General features: G+C 45.1%; 1 protein-coding gene across 3 annotated transcripts in view; it reads right to left on the bottom strand.

Moving 5' to 3' along the window:
- Positions 1 to 20625, bottom strand: part of COL26A1 (collagen type XXVI alpha 1 chain) — a 230196-nt gene that overhangs the window by 53205 nt on the left and 156366 nt on the right. For all 3 annotated transcript variants that reach the window (XM_008166173.4, XM_008166174.4, XM_024103472.3), the window contains exon 4: positions 9222 to 9283. In XM_008166173.4, coding sequence (XP_008164395.1) covers positions 9222 to 9283 — 62 coding nt within the window. The remainder of the gene's footprint in view (positions 1 to 9221; positions 9284 to 20625) is intronic.

Below are 20625 nucleotides of genomic sequence, written 5' to 3'. Positions count from 1 at the left end.
GCTCTCTCACCCTCAGATAGCATCTAACCATTTTGCCTCAATGACTCCCGTGTTTGTTTCTTGGTTATTTACACCAGATGCCAATCCACACATCCCTCATTACAGAATCAGTGGGATATTTTTGCTACCTCTAACATCAATCCAACATGCGGGGTGAACTGAACACCTCTCTTACAAAGTGAAAGATAAACTTTAGTTACATCCCCCTTTTATAGGTTTTGCAGACCCACAGAACTTTGCTCTACTGCTGACCACAAGTCCCTTCACTTACCGTCTGATAGATGAAGTGAGTGGGGAATAAACCATCTTTCCATACCCATAATGCTCTGTTGGGCTTTTTTGTGGCTTCTCCCCATTACCTGGACATGCTAAAGAAAGTGTTTTTTTTGCTCATGTGACTAGCACATTAGTGGTTATCACAGCCCATCCAATAAGCATCCACCCAAGTACACAAAGCATTCAAAGCCAACTTGCTGCACGCTAGTTCTTTCACTTGACCTTGGCTCTGTGCATCTTGGCCATTTACGGAAATTAGAAACAGTAGAGGTCAGGGGCCTCACCCCTTTGGGTCTCTGAAGCACTGGCCAATTTAAGAGAAGCTGATCTTATCCATTCCCATTCCATGAGCTCACGGCAGCCATGCTGTGCTGAAACTCTAACAGGAACCAAAATCAGCAGTTATTCATGAGTGACCTTTACTTGATTTACAGTCATTGTTTCATTGCAAGTGTCTCCCTTGTGCCAATGCAACGCCCACATATTTGTTGATTTTGGTTTGTCACAAATAACCTAATTAATTATCCCAAAGTTTTCAGCACACACACGCACACACAAAATAGTCCTTCAGCTATAGCATATACACAGCAATGGAGTAACTTCTAAAGCTGCTTGGAGATCTAGCCATATAAGATTTATGGCTGTGAACGGCGATTCCTCCTCCTGAGGAGATGTCGCCCACCTTGCAAATGCTGCAGTTAGCGATAAGTGACTCCCAAAGATTTAAGACATTCCCCATTTGTTCCAGATAAGTCTGAAAGAGATGGAGTCAGGTCAAAGTGACCTTTTCGCTGCCCAACGTGTGTCGTCTCTCCCACACTGGCTCCAGCAACTCCCTCTGCTTTCCAACTCATGATATTTTCTTGCATAGTTCGGTTATAAAGCAAAACTTTCTACGTTGGTGAGTTTTGCTTCGCCTGGCACCCAGCTGTGCTTCCACTCAGTATGTTTCACGTGCTATGCAGGCAGTGAAAAAGTGAGGGAAGAGAAGGAATCAGAGCGTCAGATGGAGCTCCCTAAAGCCAATGCTGGTGAAAGGAGATTTCTGGGGACCCAAGGGGAGTGGGGAAAGATAAAGATGAAATGAGAGGTGGGCATGGTGAAGCATGGTGGGAAGTGAAGGAAAGAGATGGAGGTGTGAGTGATAGATGAATTGCTGCCCGCAGTTCCTCCAGGTCCTGTCAGTGGTGCGGGTGTGTCCACATCACCAGTCCACTCCTCTCCATTAGTCACTCGAATCCTCATTGCTCTTCTCTGCCAGGGACACATGGCTAGAGAAGGGAGCCAAATGCGGGTCAAGGGAGTGCTCTGTTACTTACGCACACACACACACACACACACACACAGTACGTACATATTCCCTCCCATCTCTGGCCACACGTCAGACAGAGAAGGGAACACTAATCATGAATGAGACGGACATACCGGCAATAAGCAGCTCTCCTACACTGCAGGCAGAGTCAGGGGCGAGGAAGAGACGATCTGGGCAGAATATAGGGGGAAAGCAAAGCAGCAGATAAATTCCAGATCTCAGCCGATCCCGGACAGTTCCCCCCTCCCCGAGCACTGAGCTAATCTCCCTTAAGCCTGAGGCTAAAACAGAAGTCTGGCTCCCGTGCCAAGCCACCCAAGCCCCAAAAATCATTCAAATCAAGCTAAAAATCTCAGAACAGCCTTTTGAGAGATGTCCTGTTATCTCTGCCTCTGCACTAGCAAAAATACAGCGACACCAGCCTCTTTTGTAGTACTTGGGTGCTTCTGTTTCTGGCCAAAACCAAGTTCAAAGGGACACAAAAATAAACACTTAACCCCAATTTTTCTGAACCGCAACAGAAGTTCATTTCAGATTCAGCAGGGAATGGAGGTTCAGAGAGGTTTTTACTTCTTCTGATTCAGTTCTGCCATCTCTAACAGGAAGAGCGGGGCCAAGTCCAGGAAGATAACCGGCTGAGCCTTATTCATAGGAGTATAAAAAGTCACCTCATCTTTTGCAAACCCCTTTCAGGAGTACATAGCCAAACTCAGACTAGCTCAGACTTCTACATCATTCCACTATTAAAAGCCTGCTGCCAAAAGACTTCTACTTTTTGTAGTGCTGGGCAAATGACCTTTTGCCGTGCTGTCTATGTTGACACATAGCATCTCTTGGCTTGTCTCCAGAATAGTTTATCAACTTCTTCTTTCGTTTAGTGTTGGACTCAATGGGGACCCATCCACTGACTTCAAGAGGCTTTGGATTGGGCTCCTCGTATGCGATGTGATTCTGCTCTCCTAGCAGTGTAAATCTGGAATAACGCCACTGAAATCAATGAAGTTAAACTGGTGTAAAATCAGCATAAGTAAAAGCAGAATCAGGCCCATGGTGGGTGGATTAGGTGCCAAGTCACCACTCCTGGAGAGTGAACAGACGCAAAGAGCAAAGGAATAACATTCACAGAGATTAACCAAAATCAGGGTTTATTCCCCATTTCTCGGTCTCCCTTTGCCATTGGGATGGGGTTTCCTTCAGCCATTTTCCTGTTGTGTCACAATGTCATGATGGAATGTAATATTTTAACACAAGGCCATTGTGTTACATCAATACGTGGTGATGTTGCTTCAAGCTGTTATTGTGGTGAAATGGTGAAAAATCTGAAAGAAACCATTCACATAAAATAAATAGTCTCTCCAAACTACCCAGGTTTCCTTTGCTTTCACAATCCAGTAAAATATAACTGAATTAAGATCTAGTTACAGGAGCGCTGTGCTGAAAACTCAAGTCTTCCAACCAGTGTGAAGAGATGTCACACGTAAATGCTCACTTTAAAACCATGCGGCTAAAATAGAGAATGATCGCGCTCCTCCTCCAGGCTAGACAAGCCTTGAAAGGCAGAGTTTGCTCAACATTACACGGTGCCCGGGACTGCAAAACACTGTAGCACCAAAATACACAAAGATGCAGTGTGTGATGCCCAAGATCAACTGAGCTGAAATGAATCAACGCTGCTGAAATGTCACCGACTCCCCCAGCTAGTCAAGTGTTTTGTTTTTTCTGCTTATTCAGACTGTCCAGCTCCTTGGAAGGTCACAGCTTTCCTCAAGATTCCAAAACAAGAATGCAGTTCTTTTGGCAGGAAGCTGTTATTTTATCATCTGTGACTCTGAACTATCCAAAACTCAGCACTCAAGAGGAAAGGGGAAGGAAGGTGTTCTTCTGATGGCTTTGGTTGGGACTCAAATATTACCAAAATCATTTGAATACCTTCTAAATGGGACAGCAGGCTACACCTTGGCACTGGACTTCTCATGCATCCACCTCCATGTTAACAATGTCAGACGATCCACAGGGCTAGCCATTAGCATACTATATACTTTGGCTGAAATCTCAACTCATCCCTCTTAACTTCAGTTCAGATCACAGCCTGAAGGCTTCAAGTTCAAAAGCTGGTCTACACTAACCCCCCAATTCGAACTAAGGTACGCAACTTCAGCTACGTGAATAACGTAGCTGAAGTTCGAAGTACCTTAGTTCGAACCTACCTCGGTCCAGACGCGGCAGGCAGGCTCCCCCGTCGACTCTCTCTCCGAGCTGGAGTACCGCAGTCGACGGCGAGCACTTCCGGGTTCGACTTGTCTCGTCCAGACAAGACACGATAAGTCGAACCCAGAAGTTCGATTTGCTTGCCACCGAACTACCGGGTAGTGTAGACCTACCCCAAGAGTTCTCTAATGAGACAGCATGACAGTTTTGTCCATCTAGAGACAAATTACAGCCAAGCTTACAAGAGGTAGAAAGGGACCCCAGCAGCTCCTTCTCTCACTAGTGCTCTCATGCAGGAGGCAAATACAATGCTGCTACCAGCACTTACTAAACATCTGTGCGCTGAGCTGTTAGTGCTGCTACGTGTGAACTCACTGCCACCGTTGTCCATGAAGGCACTGAAAATCTCCTCTGTCTTAATCCAGTTTCACATCTGCCTCTCAACATTGAGGGCATGGCTACACTTGCAGATGTAGAGCACTGTGAGTTAAACCCGCCTTCGTAGAGTGCAGTAGGGAAAGCGCTGCAGTCTGTCCACACTGACAGCTTCAAGCGCACTGGCGTGGCCACATTTGCAGCGGCATTGAGAGTGGTGCATTATGGGCAGCTATCCCAGCATGCAACGTGCTTTTCAAATGGGGGTGGGGTGGAGTGAGACAGGGAGTGTGTTGTGTGTATGTGGGGGGGAGAGTGGGTTTTTGGGGTGCTGAGTGTGTCAGCACGCGGTCTTCTAAGTTCAGACACACACACACACCCCGTCTCACTCACTCACTCAAAGCAAACAGTAAATGTTTGCTTTTCTCTGAGCTGATAAGCAGCCGGCTTCTCCAAAACGGAGCTTTGAAAGGGTATTTCCGCATTCCTACAGCCGATTTCCCAGCAATGACAAGAGTGGCCACTTGACTTAAGGGGATTATGGGATGTTTCCGGAGGCTGATCAGAGCGCAGTAACGCAACACCTCATTCACACTGATGCCGCGGCGCTCCAGCGGGGGCGCAGCAAACGTTATTCCACTCGCCGAGGTGGAAACCAGCAGCGCTGTAGCTGCGGAGTCAGAGCGCTCTACGTGCTTTGCCAGTGTGGACGGGGAGTGAGCTAGTGCGCCCGGGGCTGCTTTATTGCGCTGTAACTCGCAAGCGTAGCCAAGGCCTGACTCCAGTGCAGTTGCACTCTTGGGCAGGGATTTCCAAAGGATCCTAAGGGAGTCAGGCACCCAACTCCTCCTTTGAAAATCCCAGCCTTGATTTACAGTAGTTTAACTGAGCCCAGCACCCGGCTCATTCAGTCCATTAGCATAACGGCACAAACCACCTCTGCTCAGGCACTGCACCTTCCTTGCTAGTCTAATGGTGCTTTTGCTGCAAGTGCCTTAAGTGAGTCCTAGATGTTTATTATCTGGGGAGTGAGGTATACAAACTCCTGACAGTGCTGGCTGCAACGGATGCAAAAGCCAAATGAAGTCAGTGGGCGTCTGTCGTTTGGTTTCTTTGAGCTTTGGATCACACCCATTGTGGGTAGTTAAAAGAGGAGAGTCATCTTTCCTCTTATAACACCTCCTGCTCTTCATTGCCAAGGAACACACAGCCTGCCTGGACTTACTGCGTCAAAAAAATATTCAGCTCATCTTTGAATTGAAAACAGAATCTTCCCTTACACCATAACCATTGTTTGCACTTGAGGAATTCAACTCCCTGGAATGTTTTTCTTATTTTTCCTCATGGTGATATACAACCCCACATGTCTTTGAGGGAGTTCCAGAAAGCGTCACTCATTTCACTTCACGTCAGACAATTCCCCAATTATCAGCAAATCATGTGTTGTCTGCAAAACCATCCCACATCCCATCCTCCTCCCCCACTCCCCAGGAGATTCCCTGAATTCCTATGACAGATCACTGATAACCATTAGCGGCACAAGCATTAAGGAGATCCAAGCGCTATATCTGACAAACAGGAATGGGCTGTCACAGAAGGAACCGAAGATCAAAGGGAATTAACTGACTCTGCTTATGGGAGCTATCTTTGCTTGGTGGGGTACACATTAAAACAATTTAACAAAAACCACAGTACTGAATTCCACCTGTGAAAGGTTTTCAACAGTGTGTGGTGCGTCAAATCCTCCTAATGTAGGGATATTAAAGAAGGTACTAACAGTGATTCCCCCAAGTGACAGTGACCCCCTCATAATTTGTCCCCCACACTTTAAAATCCAACAGTTTCACCAAGTACAAAAATCTCTTGGGTCTTCTGTTAAAACTTGTAAGCTACTGTCTGTAGAAACCATTGATTATATCTATCCTGTGAAAGATACTTTATTACTATATAAAACTTACAAACAAGTTAATTGACTTTGTTCTTGAAGTAATTGATACAATGTAAACAAACACTATAAGCCTTAAGTGACTTTCACTTTCACTCCTAGGACAGACCCCCCCACCCTCTGTGATTAAAGGGCTGGGAGTCTCAAATTAATTAGCACACACCCTGAAAGTGGTGGAGACAGTAAATTAAAATATGGTTAAAATATGAAATGTATGCTGATGAATGCTTGATGTACATGAATGGTTAGGAAGGTGCCAGCCTAGAAAGGGAGTATCCATCGGCCGAAGAATGTGTCAAGTGGATGACCAGACAACCCCCGGAGGGTAAACTGGGATCCACCCCATCACCTGGAAGGATGAGAAACACAAACTTTGGACAGTTTGGAGCCACGCGGAATGTGTCCAGGAATGTGCCATCTGCTGATTGAGTCAGCAACAGCAGGATGAAACAGCTCCCATAGACTAACATAGGAATTAAATCCTATAAGAATGGACTCTCAAGACTGATGACTTTGAGTCTCTGGTTCTGCTGCCAACCTCCAGGAGCACCTGACACAGACTCGGCTCCATCCTCATGACCAAGATACCTGGCCTGTAACTTGGCATGAGCAACTTCTAGACTGGTAACTATAACACCTATACAGAACTTGAATGAATGATTGTGTGAATGAATGTGTGTGTGTGTGTGTGTGTGTGTGTGTGTGTGTGTGTAATAAGTGATAGGAATAAGTAGTCAAACAACGTTGTTTACTTTTATCTTTTGCTTTACCATTATATTTACAATAAATGTGGCATCTTTGCCTTATCCCTCTTAATAAGATCCTGCTGGTTTTTATTTTATTGGTATAACACTAACATTTGGAAAAGGATAAAAGGAGGAATGCAGATTTGAACAACACATGCCGAACAATTGTGCATTTGCACAGTGGATGAAAAATATGAAACACCAGATCAATGCAAAGTAGGTGAAGAGCCTAACACTGTTGCACAGAGTTTTCATCCAGTTACATCAGCAAATATAAATGCGAGACTTAGGGCTTGCTAATACATGGAGTTATTCTGGAATAGCTAGTGCACTTCAAATTCACACACTACCTTAATCTGAATTACCTTCAAGTGTCGACAATCCCTAATAGGCAAATCTGCAAACAGAAGCTGCCACTCATCCTGAGCAAAATTCACTCTTGTGCAGCGGGCCGGCAGACATGCACCACGTTAAGTCTCAATTAAGGCTTATTTTTAAGAGTGAAGAGAGACCTATATGGTGCCTAGACCTTAGGAAGGGCCTCCATATCTGAGTACGAGATGTGTACATTCTAACTGGAATAGCCCATACACTCTTCTATTTGCTGTTGTTGAAGCAGCAAAGTGAAAGAGGGATTTGGAGAGATGGGAGCAGCAGAGAAGTAGTAAAAAGAATTGAAAGACTAAAGAGAAGAATTATGGGAGACAATTACAAAAGGACAGCCTCAAATCTCAGATCTCTGCCCTTTTTCATTGAGCTGGATTGCCTCTGATTTAAATTTTATAACACAGGAAATACACAAGCTGTTCCTTCATCTTGTATACTGATGGTATGGACGGAGTTTCTTCTGTGTGTTTTAATATTGGAGCTCACACTCAGAACCTATTTGCCTTCAGAGGTTTAATTCTCTGCTGATTTACATCCCATTGTTATAGAGCTGAATCCAGTACAAATTTGCCCTCATATTTCTTGAATGCAAAGAATTAAACCCTAGGGGTTCACATGGACACTTTCTGATCAAGAGTAATGCGCTGCTATTAACCATCGTTTACAAATACAGCCACAGTCCAACTATGGGTTGAATGTGGAAGTTTGCTTTAGGCTTTTTGTCCTTAAGGGTATCACATACAGTCTGATTACATCGGCTGATCTTTGGTTCTGTTCTAGTGGCAAGTGTTGTCAGCTTCAGCAGAGATGCTAAACAATGGAAACTGAACTAACCTCCCATCTGAAGGTATGTCTACACAGCAATAGGGAGGTACAACTGCAGCATGGGTGGGCATACCCAACTAGCGTTGAGCAAGCTTCTTGCTGAAAACAACAGTGCTGCAGCTCTGCATATTTGTAGTGAGCTAGCTCAGGTATGCATACACATACTGTCCCAATTGCAGTGTAGACATACTCTAAGACACGGGCGGGCAAACTTTTTGGCCTGAGGGCCACATCGGGTTTTGGAAATTGTATGGAGGGCTGGTTAGGGGAGGCTGTGCCTCCTCAAACAGCCAGGCGTGGCCCGGCCCCCACCCCCATACCCCCCTCTGCTGCCCCCCCCAGGACCCCTGCCCCATCTACACACACACACCCCACTCCCTGTCCCCTGACCGGCCCCGGAACCTCCACCCCTGACAGCCCCCTGCCACCTCATCCAACCCTTCCTTTCATTCCTGATTTCCCCCCCACCCCGGGACTCCTGCCCCATCCAACCACCCCTTCTCCCTGACCGCCCCTGGAACTCCTACCCCTGACTGCCCACCACTGCCCCATCCAACCCCCCCTCCTTCCTGACTGCCCCCATTCAACCATCCTGTTCCCTGCCCTCTGACTGCCCTGACCCCTATCCACACCCCTGCCCCCTGACTACCACGCCGAACTCCCCTGCCCTCTATCCAACCCCACCTGCTCCCTGCCCCCTTACCGCACTGCCTGGAGCACTGGTGGCACTACAGCCGCGCTGCCTGGCTGGAGCTGGGCCACACCGCCGCCACCACCACGCAGCACAGAGACCAGCTCAGGCCCCGGCTCTGCATCTGCGCTGCCCCAGGAGCTCACAGCCCCCCCACCCAGAGCATTGCGCTGGCGGCAGAGCGAGCTGAGACTGCGGAGGGGCCGGGGCGAGCCTCCCAGGGCAGGAGGGTCCCGTGGGCCGGATGTGGCCTGCGGGCCATAGTTTGCCCACCTCTGCTCTAAGAGGTGGTCATTACAAAACAGGGTTGCGTGATACGAGTGGGGCAGTTTGGTGAAGAAATGCATGTGTTGTTTTTGCTCATGCTGCAGCTGTTTGGTGGATTGTCTTTTCAGCACCTCTTCCCCAGCACTAAAGGCACTATTTTTTCCTTTAAAACACGTTCCATGTGCTTACCTTGGCTTCCAGAGTGTTTAGCCTCTCAGTCATATCAGTTAGTCTGGTGCAGTTCATGCATTCTAGAAAAGAGAAGGGGTACAACAAGTGTTTTATTAATTTATTTGAACAGCTCTTAATCTGCAGTCTCCCGTCACTCTGTGTCCATGCAAACGTGTTGATTTCACAAGACTAAAGAAATAATGCTTATGGCACAATTATAGACCAAAAAATTTAAATATTAAACGCCATTGCACAAGTTAGTGGCCACAGCCAGGCTAAACGTAAATGAAATCTACATAAGATCTGAAGCTGCTAAGAGGTTTGGAATGTTAAAATTAGTTCCTGAGATGTAGACATAGGCAGACTGTAGATGAGGAGGTCAATGGTGCATGCTAAATAGTCACATGGTTTCACAAGGTATTACATGGCTGGCACCAGCACATAGACTACATATACCACCTGCCGCTATCAAATATCTACAGTGTTGCAAGCATACACTGCTCACACTTCAAAAGCTTCTTCGGTTTTGAGAGAGATTGATGATTTTAGGGGCATTCCCCATTTTAAGTACAGGGAATCCCCCTCCACCTGGAAGAAATCCAGCCTCATTTCTATGATCCCATGAAAAAGTGAGACCACTGTATGTACACACACACATTCATCTGGGCCTACTTCAATGTCCATGAAGCCAGTGGAAATATTCTCATTGCCTTCAGCAGATGCTGGGTCAGGCACCAGATCTGAAGCAGCCCTATGTAGCAGTCACAAAGCGATTCATATCTCACTTTACTATACAGGAGCCACTAGATACTTGATGATAACCACCAGATTTTCTACTGCGTCCATTCTAAAGAACAAACAGAAACGTAAGGGGCTGCGAGTGTGGTTTATAATGATGGCCTGATACAACTTATCTAAACTTCGTGACTGCATTTACCCCTGGTTTTCATTTCAACAATTTCTTAGAATTTTTGGTTTTGTTTTGCTGAGCAATGCTTTCTGTTGAAACGGTGACTATTTTAAGTGCTCTAAGGCTCTCCTTCCCGCCCCTGGGTGAGCTGGGATCTGGGGAGACTCTGCCCCTAAGGGTAGGGAATGGGGGAGGTCTGAGCCTCTCTCCCTGATCCTGTGTGTGAGCGGGTGTACTAAATGGGGAGAGGGGCAAATGAGAACACCCACTGAGATGAACAAAGCAGTTCACACCCCTCAGAGCTATTGTTTCAGGTGTATCCATGGGGTTCACTTCTTCAGCTGAGAATGTCTTTGGACAGTGTTTTATCCTCGGTCACCCACTTTCCCACAGGTTGGCAGCAACTCTTTGTTTTACATTACAGGCTACTAGAAAGTCTCCCAGTCCCTCTGGAGAACAGATTAGCTCATTCACATGTGTCAGCTTCTACGATGCAGCAGTTTTAAAAGGAAAAAATGAGCCGAGCAACGTGGAATATTATAGATAAGGTACAGAAACCAGTTGATTGTTATGAATCGGTTGCTACTCTCATATCCCTCATTCCAAAACAAATACAGAAATAAATCTGCAGTTTTCGGCTCACTAAGGGCCTGATCCATTGACGTCCACTGGATTATTATTATTATTTATTACTTGTATTGTGGTAGCATGGAGAAACCTCAGTTATGGAGCAGAACCCCCCGCTGCTAGGTGCTGTATACAACACAGAACAAAAACTGATCCCTGCTCCAAAGAGCTTACAATCTAAGCAGATGCATCAGGTCCTAAGAGCAATGAATCTCCAAACGCACACAAAGCGTCCTAGGAAGTTCTTCCTCTTTGGTCTATCAGTGTCACTGAAATTCTGCAGTGGGATTTTTTAGAGTTGCTTAAACTCCCATTGGCCCCTTAATTTCTAATGGCCACCTGCAAACTGAACATCCGACTCCTCAGGCAGATTTGGTTTCAAGAATTTCATTCCAAGCTAGTACTGAAAGGGACCTACTTTGGAGGGGGGGGGGGGGCTGGTTGTCAACAGGAAATACCTTTTTAATTTTTTCTTCTCAGCAATAAATCTTGGGCAACAAGATTTTTCCCCCTAGAACAAACTGGCTCATGCATATGCAAATGCCTTACGTGTGTTATCACAAAACTGAACAGAATGGGTAAGGCTTGTTTGGTTCGGAACTGTTTGTGGCATGTAAAGCCGGAATGATCTGTGTGTAGATTGGCTACATGCTTTTGATCTTGCTCATCCGCCCAGGAAGAAAAGATTGAACAAATCTATCATTGCACAGAGCCAAAAAGGGTACCAGATGCATTACAGAACAAATAAAATAAAACAAATAAAATAAAATCATCTGGACCCATGGAAAAGAAGCCCTTGAGGAATTTCACCATGATTTCAATAATTTCCATCCCACCATCAACCTCAGCCTAGATCAATCCACACAAGCGGTCCATTTCCTGGACACTACTGTGCTAATAAGCGATGGTCACATCAATACCACCCTATACCGGAAACCTACTGACCGCTACACTTACCTACATGCCTCCAGCTTCCATCCAGGACACACCACACGATCCATTGTCTACAGCCAAGCTCTAAGATATAACCGCATTTGCTCCAATCCCTCGGATAGAGACAAGCACCTACAACATCTCTATCAAGCATTCTTAAAACTACAATACCCACCTGCTGAAGTGAAAAAACAGATTGACAGAGCCAGACGAGTACCCAGAAGTCACCTCCTACAAGACAGGCCCAACAAAGAAAATAACAGAACACCACTAGCAGCAACCTATGCTGCAAAGGCAAATTGTTCTACAAATGCAAAATGGCAAACCCTTGTGTTATAACTTAGCAGTGATGTTTAGTTCATCAACCTACAGACAGTGGTTTAAAAAAATGAAGTGCTAGATCAGGGATCGGCAACCTTTGGCCCATGGCTCACCAGGGTAAGCACCCTGGCGGGCCAGGCCAGCTTGTTTACCTGCCGCGTCCGCAGGTTCGGCCGATCGCGGCTCCCACTGGCCGTGGTTCACTGCTCCAGGCCAATGGGGGCTGCAGGAAGTGGTGGCCAGCACAACCCTCGGCCTGCGCCGCTTCCAGCACCCCCATTGGCCTGGAGCAGTGAACCGCGGCCAGTGGGAGCCGCGATCGGCCGAACCTGCGGACGCGGCAGGTAAACAAGCCGGCCCAGCCCGCCAGGGTGCTTACCCTGCAGGCCGCGTGCCAAAGGTTGCTGATCCCTGGGCTAGATAAATGCTAAGTATTATTACTACATGTACACTCAAAACATACTTAGATGAAACAAAACAGCAAGACAGCTTCTAGTACTCTAGCCTAATGTTGAATCTGTTTACTACCAGGGGACTGTATCCAGTCCTTAGGGTGGGGTGGGGGAGGGGGAACGGGAGGAATCAAGCAAATACATATTTTCTGTATCCACTTACTATGAAATTAAGTATTTAGAGATCTGATCCAAAAAACAACTCATTGAATCCAAAAATGGAGCCCATAAGGTCAAGTTTTCTGATCAGGGAGAATGCCTTTTGCATTATTAAAGCCAGCTCGGAGGATCTCACATCATCATTTCACATTCAACACTGAATTCATTGTGGCAAATCTTACATGCTCTCTGAACTGGAATCCCTGAAGAGACTCCTTCCAGGTCTGCATAAATTCATCATCTGTTGCAGCGTGGCACCATCATTTATTTCTCTTGTATTCCTAGTTGGTGCATTAGGTGGAGTTTTTTTCCAACTAAATCTTGAGTAAGGAGTTGTGATTTTACTCTACAAAACCCAACTTCAAAACACATGGTCGGATTTGTTTTAGAAATATTCCAGGAGGGAGGATAAATAATTGAGATAATGAACATTATACTGTACCAGAGTATCACATGACCCCAGTCTGTCTCCATAATGTCTCAACATGATTATCCCAATACCATTCCTTATGCACCATTCTCTCCCCCCTCTCGCCGTATGTGTGCCATGCAAAATAATGCTACATGATGGAAAGAAATGACATGACCTATCAAATGCAGGATAGGATCAGCATTTCTCAAGAAACGGAAATGTAACAGATCACAGAGTCTGTATCCCTGGGGCAAGATATAACCCTGCTGGTTTTGATCTAAAAGATTGCTACACTTGATCCTAGATTAAAAGGGCATGGGCCAGACCTTCAGCTAGTGTAGATTGGTGTCCCTCTCAATCTCAATGGAGTTATGCCTTGTGATGTTGTTATTCCCTCTTTACACACCTCAGACAGCATAAGCATCAGCATAATTTTATAATGATTATTTAAAATATTACACATTTTAACTGTTCGGTGCTTCCAGCCTCGAAAATCTGAGAGCTCCTCACCTCACTAAAAGCAAGCACAGTGGACATGATTCTTCCCTCTTGGTCACTTCCCATCTCTGTGCCTCAGTGTCACCATCTGTAAAATCAGGGTAACAATACTGACCACCCTTTTAAAGTGCTTTGAAACCTGCGGATGGAAAGTGCTCTACTAGTGCAAAGTATTCCTGTTCACATAATTAGTCTCTTGGTTTCAGTTGTACTACTTCCAGGAGTAAGGAACTGTCTCTAGATAATTATACTCACCATGTACACCGTGCTTTTCATAGCTCTCACAGTGCTCTTCAAAGGATGGAAAGAATAATTATCCCCAATTTAGAGATGGCAAGCCTGAGCCACTGGAAGGCCCCAGAGTGTCAGTGTGAACAGGTCTGGGAATAGAACCAGGACTCCACTGGCTTTTACTACAGTATGAAATGATTATTAACTGCTTTGATTCAGACCACAGCTGGTGTGTGATCAGCCTTAATAGTCTTGCACTTTCAACAAATAATGCTGTTCTTATTTGAGGCATTGGGATTTATAAAGATGGTAGCAAAAGATAAACTATGAATGCCCATTATTAAGAGGTTTAAGAGAATTTCCATTTCCAAATGAAGTGGAAGAAATAATGCTCCTGTTAGTCAACAGGACCAGCTCCTTTCTTCATATCTCCAATAAGAACATGGAACAGCTCCTGAACAGTGTTACACTGGTACAAATCTGGAGGGACCCAGTCAAGTCACTCAAGTGCGTACACTGGTGCGAAAGAGATTGGAAACTAGATCTATACTCTTCTGGAAGCAGAAGCAACCCTTTTAATAGGTGTAAGCCTGAAAGTCCCATTATTAAAATTTGCAGCAGCAAAATGATGTGAGAGCAGAACTTACTCCATTAGAATGGACATACATACATGTTGCCCTCCCACCCTGGTGAGTGGATGGGGAAGGAGAACTGAAAGAGAGATCCCCACATCTGCTACAGTCCAGTGGCAAACCGCTAGATTATTCCTTGAAGTAACAACGGTACCTTTGTCATCTCTCTGCTAAACCATAGTCAGGGCCGGCTCCAGGCACCAGCTTAACAAGCATGTGCTTGGGGCGGCCAAGGGAGAGGGGCGGCACCTGCGGCAATTCGAGGGCGGCAATTTCCTCACTCCCTCTAGGAGCGAAGGACCTGCCGCTGAACTGCCGCCGCCGATCGCAGCTTTTTTTTTTTTTGCTTGGGGCGGCAGAAATGCTGGAGCCGGCCCTGACCATAGTTCCTTGTTGAGTTATTGCCTTCTATTATCACCTCCAGCCTGAAACTTACTAGATCTAAAATGCCAGATCTCCCTTAAGACAAACTACTGGGACATAAACCTCCTTAATATGATATGTTTTCCCACTGTCTAGCCAATAGCATTCCCAGTCATGCTTTTTCAGACACAGTCAACAGTTTCAATGGAATATAAACATGCATCCCCACCATGCCTGCCTAGGTGGCCTACAACAGGGAGTAGATGAATAAAGGGCCCTTCCCCATCTCCTTTTAATTTGTCTGATTTGACCCTTTCAGCCTTTGTGTGTCCATACACAGTTTCCTTAAGTAGTTCGTGGTCTGGTCCTTCTCAAAAGCTTTCCCCAGTGCTCATGAAGAATAGCAGACCCAGGCTATAAATCATGACCAACCTGGGATGTGTTTTTTCAACACTTTCCCCTTAATGAGAGTCAGATGTTAGCTACATCGACTTTATTAATTATGCTTGTTATTCAATATCAGTCATGTCTCTAGCTCTGTAATGGAGCCTGAGCATGTGAAAGGTGAAGGGCTGACAGTGTCAGTGGATAGGAGTGCTACAGAGCTGGCCGCGTCTGGATGTCTCAAAAAAAAAAAAATAATCAGCTAAGCGGTCAGAGGAATGGGGGAAGGGACAGTCAGTAGGGAGCCCACTCTAATAAACATAAGACACTCCAAGAGTAAGACAAGAACCTGGTAGATTTCAGTGAGGAGCGTTCCACACTAAGGATCTTAAACATTTATTGGGAGGGTTATTGTTGAATGCAATTTCCTTTTAGTTAGAGATTATCAGGACTGTGTTGCTAAGTGCTCTTTATTTAAAGACGTGCTATTAGCTACCTGCTAGTGGGCTAGCTTTACTATTTTATGTCATAGATTTTCAGCCTTTAGTAAAGCCACACACTAAAAGGGACCAAGATGACCAAAGGGTTTTAAAAATTAAAAAAAAAGTCATAGTAGGATAGATTTTCAAAGGCACCTAAATCACACAGAAAATCAATAGGAGCTAATTACGCATATTAATGATGCCTCACAACTCCTCTCCCCGCTTAAATATTATTATAACTAAGGTGTTTTGCAGGTAAGAAAACGGAGGCCCAGAGAAATTAAGGAACAATTCCTGAAGTCCTTACTTAAATTGTTACTTCTCTTTACTCAGGCAAACTCCCATAGCAAGATGGAATAAAACATGTGTGAGGACATCAGCATTTCGCCTTTACTGATTTGCCCATCACACAAGGAGTCCATGACAAAGGTCAGAATAAGAAACTACAGAGTCTAGAGCTCTTGGCTGCGTGGTGGTTTGAAGACAGACACCCGACAGTATAATTAAAGGACACACACACACACACACACACACACACACACACACACACACACACACACACACACACACACCTTTTCTAAGCAGATTCTGCTTTTATTGAATTACTTTTAAAAAAATGCAAACAGTTTACAGAAATCCTGCGTTTGATAAACAGAAATGTCAATGGAGACTAGCCAAAATACTTGCACAGGAATAGATGCTGTTCTTAAACAGGAAAGTACAGATTTGTTAACAGAGCAAGATTTTTCCAAGCAGGGAAAAAAGTGCACAAAGAATATTTCTTGATTTGCACCAGGGGCTGTGGCGGGCTGGAACAAAGCAGGATACCACTTCGCCTCTTTCCAAATGCACCTGAGTAGCTGCAGGGGTGTGGGGGTTTTGTTACTCTGGGCAGGTTTCTTTGTTTTTATCACTTAGGCCCAGATGTTTAAAGGTATTTAGACACCTAATAGGATTTCCAGAAGCACCTAGATGCCTAACACCGAATGGGAACTAGGTGCCTACGTGCTTTTGAAAATCCTATTAGGCACCTGAATATATTTAAAAAAAAAAAAAAAAAATCTGGGCCTTACTGCTTTGGGCTGCTGGGCTGAGAAAAACAGGCCTTGGATAATTTAGGAGTCATGTTCCCTAGACCACTGAATGTGAAGATGTGATGCAGAGGTGCTACATACAGCCTTCCAAAAAGGAAGTTGCTCGCTGTGTATCACTTGAGGGTCCCTTGTATAGTAGCACATTACAAATGTTGAATCTAGACGCTGTTAGCTTGCCTCTTTCCTTGGGACAATGTATTATTGTTCTAATTTATCATGTCCCTAGCATGCTTTTCCCTTCTATTGCCCTGTCCATCCAAGGATTTCAGAACAACGTTGGCTTTTTTCCAGTTCTCTAGAACTTCCCTAGTTATTTAGGAATCATCATGAGGTTGGTGAGAGACACAAGCTAACTACTTACGCTAAACAATCTGTTCCGCCTTGCATTTAGCGGTGATGCTCAGAGTTCCTTTCCCAGACCTGAAGAAGAGCTCCATGTGGCTCAAAAGCTTGTCTCTCTCACCAACAGAAGTTGGTCCAATAAAAGATATTACCTCACCCACCTTATCTTTCTACATAAGGTGAACACAGTCTAGCTTTGAGGATTCTTCCTCCATAACACATAGAACAGGCTTCCCTGTAGCTGGGGGGGAAAAAAATCAGTCGAATGACTCGTGGGGAAAATGATGGTTTACGTTACTGGTGGGAAGGAGGAAATCTGGGAATTCAAAAGAATTTTTAGACCCCTTCCCCCTCCCAAATGTAGTTTGCAGGTTTGTTGCAAGGTTCCAATGAGGTCCACCCACCTGTAACTGTCACAGAGCTGAACTACATAATACTATTGTCTACTGCAGTGGTTAATATTCTTGATGATTTAACTGTAACCAAAGTCTGCGCCCAACACCAGCTTTGATGCTCCGTTTGTTTCCTGAGCTGGCCATTTGAGCTTCACATTCAAAACATCACAGAGTTTTCTTCTGTCATCTTCAGACTCCTGGTAAGGATTCAGCCCTGTCTTTCTGTACCAGATGCTGCGAACATAGTCCATGCAATGCAAAGTGTGGCATCATAGAAGACGGATTATTGTAATTCACAGTTCCTGAGGCTACCTGACTCAATTGCTCCAAGGCCACAGGCATTTCAGAATCGGCCACATAGTCACTTGTCCTCATAATTATTCAAATCTATTTGCCCTTAGCTGACCTCTATCCCAATTCCTTCTCATCATCACAGTGGCCATTAATATTGCAGCATTCCTATATGGCGTGGGTTCTAGCGATCCAAGGAATCAATTGTTTCTTGGCTCCATTGTTGGTGGCCTATTATGTTGGCTTCTGTTCTGTACCAGGTTCCCAGAAAGCCCCTCAAACCAAAGTGCTGAGACTTAAGAGGAAGGGGACAGAGCTATAAACTTTATTGGACATGCCTGCACTGCATCACTATGTACACACAACTCCCTCCCTCATCTCCCAAAGTGCTGTCCCAGCAATGCACCCAGCACCCAGTGTCAAACCAGGGAATGAAATGTCTGGGGGTAGACTTGGCTGTTCCAAAGTGCCGGAGGAGATTTCCCCAGGGCACTGCAGATATGGCTTAGGGCAAAGTAAATGTCAGTGGAGGCTGGTGGATGACACCACAAAGGCAGGGAGGCACCGGTGTGTGCTCAGGGCCAGTTTTCAGCAGCAGCTAAAAAGGCATAATGTAATGTTGCCAGTTCAAAAGCCTGGCTGCCCTGAGAAGGACCCAGGGGGAGGTGTAAGTCTCTTGAGATTCAGGGTGAGACATGGATGAGAGAAGGGGGCCTCTCTTCCACTGATTTTCACTGGGTGTGAGGCACCTAGCTGCCCTTGACAATCTCATCTTCAGATTTTAATACAACAGTACTCAGGGCTGCAATGAAGTACCTACTCCCCAAACCGTCTTTCCCAGACACCTATGAACAGCTTTGTCCGTTTCCTCAACCCCATTGTAAAAGCCAGGACAATGCTCTGTCCTATTCACTCTGCAAAATGCTCCCAGTTATGAGAAGTATTCAGTTGTGTCCATGCACCCTCAGAGAAGAAACTAAAATGTACACAAGAGACAGTGGTCTCAGTTCAGACTCCGTCTCATCCCTGGGGTCCTTCTCCACGAAGTCAATGGACTCCCCAGTAAACTAAGGCATAAGGCAACAGAGGTACAGCAGTAATGAATCAGGCCTATTGAGATGCCGAAGCTATTGCAAACTAAGTGAGGGTGTAAATTTAAAGTGCTCTAGCTCCGTGTGGACACTCTCAGTGCAGAATAAGGGTGCGCACACAGGGAGCTAGCGTGGAACAGCTATTCTGCAGTAGCTATTCCAGGCTATTTCTCCATGTAGACAAATCCTCGGTCTATAATTCCCGGCATTATCTCTGATCTGTGTTTAAGGTACTCCTGAGGTACTATGATTTCATCCGAGTCATGAAGAACAAGCACAGTCAATCATCTTAGATCAGTGGTTCCCAAACCACTGATTAATGTATTAATTATTATTTATTACATTATTATTAATGTAATAAAAATACGGTCATGATAAATAATAATTAATAATACATAGTGTGTAATCAGCATGTCCTAAAAACCAATTTTATATTTCCAAGATCACGGCTTTTCTAATTCATACTCAGGTAAAGGAGAAAATCCCTGGAAATATTCATTTTTAGGAGGGGGTTTGTGAGACTTGACATTTTAGTGAAAGAGGTTCACGGGTTGTTAAAGTTTGGGAACCACCTAGATTATAACAAATCTGTCTTAACATGCAAGCCATCTTGCTTTCTTTAATTCAATTGTATAGATATAGGGCCAAAACTCCAACTGGGGTAAATGGGCATAGTTCCCTTGGTTACTTGCACTGCACGTTCTTTGGGGCCGAGACCCTTTTTGTTCTGCGTTTGCCTAGCTGGGTCCTCATCCATCACTGTGGCTCCTGGGTGCTACTACCACACCAATAATACAGTTATGCCCATTTACATTAGCTGAGAATCTGGCCTTTACTCGCTAGTTTAAACATCAGCATTTTCTCACAGCAAATACTTCCGATTTATGACAGAGCACTGTCTAGGAACAGCATCCCAATGGACACTGCATGAGTGGTCATATGAGGGATCTGTTCCAAGGTTACAGTTGCTTCATTACTGAAATCCTCATGTCTTAAAAAAAACACTTAGCATCTTCCTTAAACGGGGCTTCGGCAAAATGTATTGCAGCTCCAGGAATTTCTCTTGGAATGGGGCAAGAATAAGGTAAGGCTGCGCCTCAGCCAACACAACCCCTTGGGCAGTTGCCTGATGTGCACAGCTCTGATATTATGTTACTGTTACAGCTGTGGAGGGTTTGTCAATGAATTTTTACCCTTCCTCTGAGCTCTGTGCATTGATGAGGAGTGGGGAGAGTACCTAGAGGGTTATGGGTCCAAAATGAAATAATACAGCCCAGCAGCGCCGTTTATCTGCCATAACCCAGGCAGAATTTGGAGATGGGAATCCCACTCCACATCCCCACTAGGTATTTCTGGACAATGGACAATAACAAGCAAAAGGTTGATGGAAATGAAATACGCTCAGGCCATGGCTTTAAACCCATGTGGCTACAGAGCGCGTGCCAAGACTGAACTAACCAGAAACGGTCTCTCTAGGTCAAAAGCAAGCACATTAGTGGCATGCACATTGCCAAAATCTCTGTGGCTAGAAGACTGTCAACATGGCACCTTTCACTTTCACACACTTCCAGGTCCAGATTTCAGCTGATATCAATTATCATAACTCCATCTAAGTCAATGGAGCTTTGTTGATTTATACCAGGTGAAGTTTTTGGCCCAGACTATACAGTCAGAAAACTATCGGTATTCAAGCGGCAGGGTGAAAGTAAGTACCCCAGAGCACACCTAACCACTGAGCCTTTTTAGGTTCACCGTTCCTATAAAATATATTCTGAAAGGCATTCCCACTCATGTCAAACAAGTAA

This window comes from Chrysemys picta, chromosome 19, assembly GCF_011386835.1.
Source record: "Chrysemys picta bellii isolate R12L10 chromosome 19, ASM1138683v2, whole genome shotgun sequence".
NCBI lineage: Eukaryota > Metazoa > Chordata > Testudines > Emydidae > Chrysemys > Chrysemys picta.
Note: the sequence above shows the minus strand (reverse complement) of the source record. Positions and strands in the feature narration are given on the sequence as shown.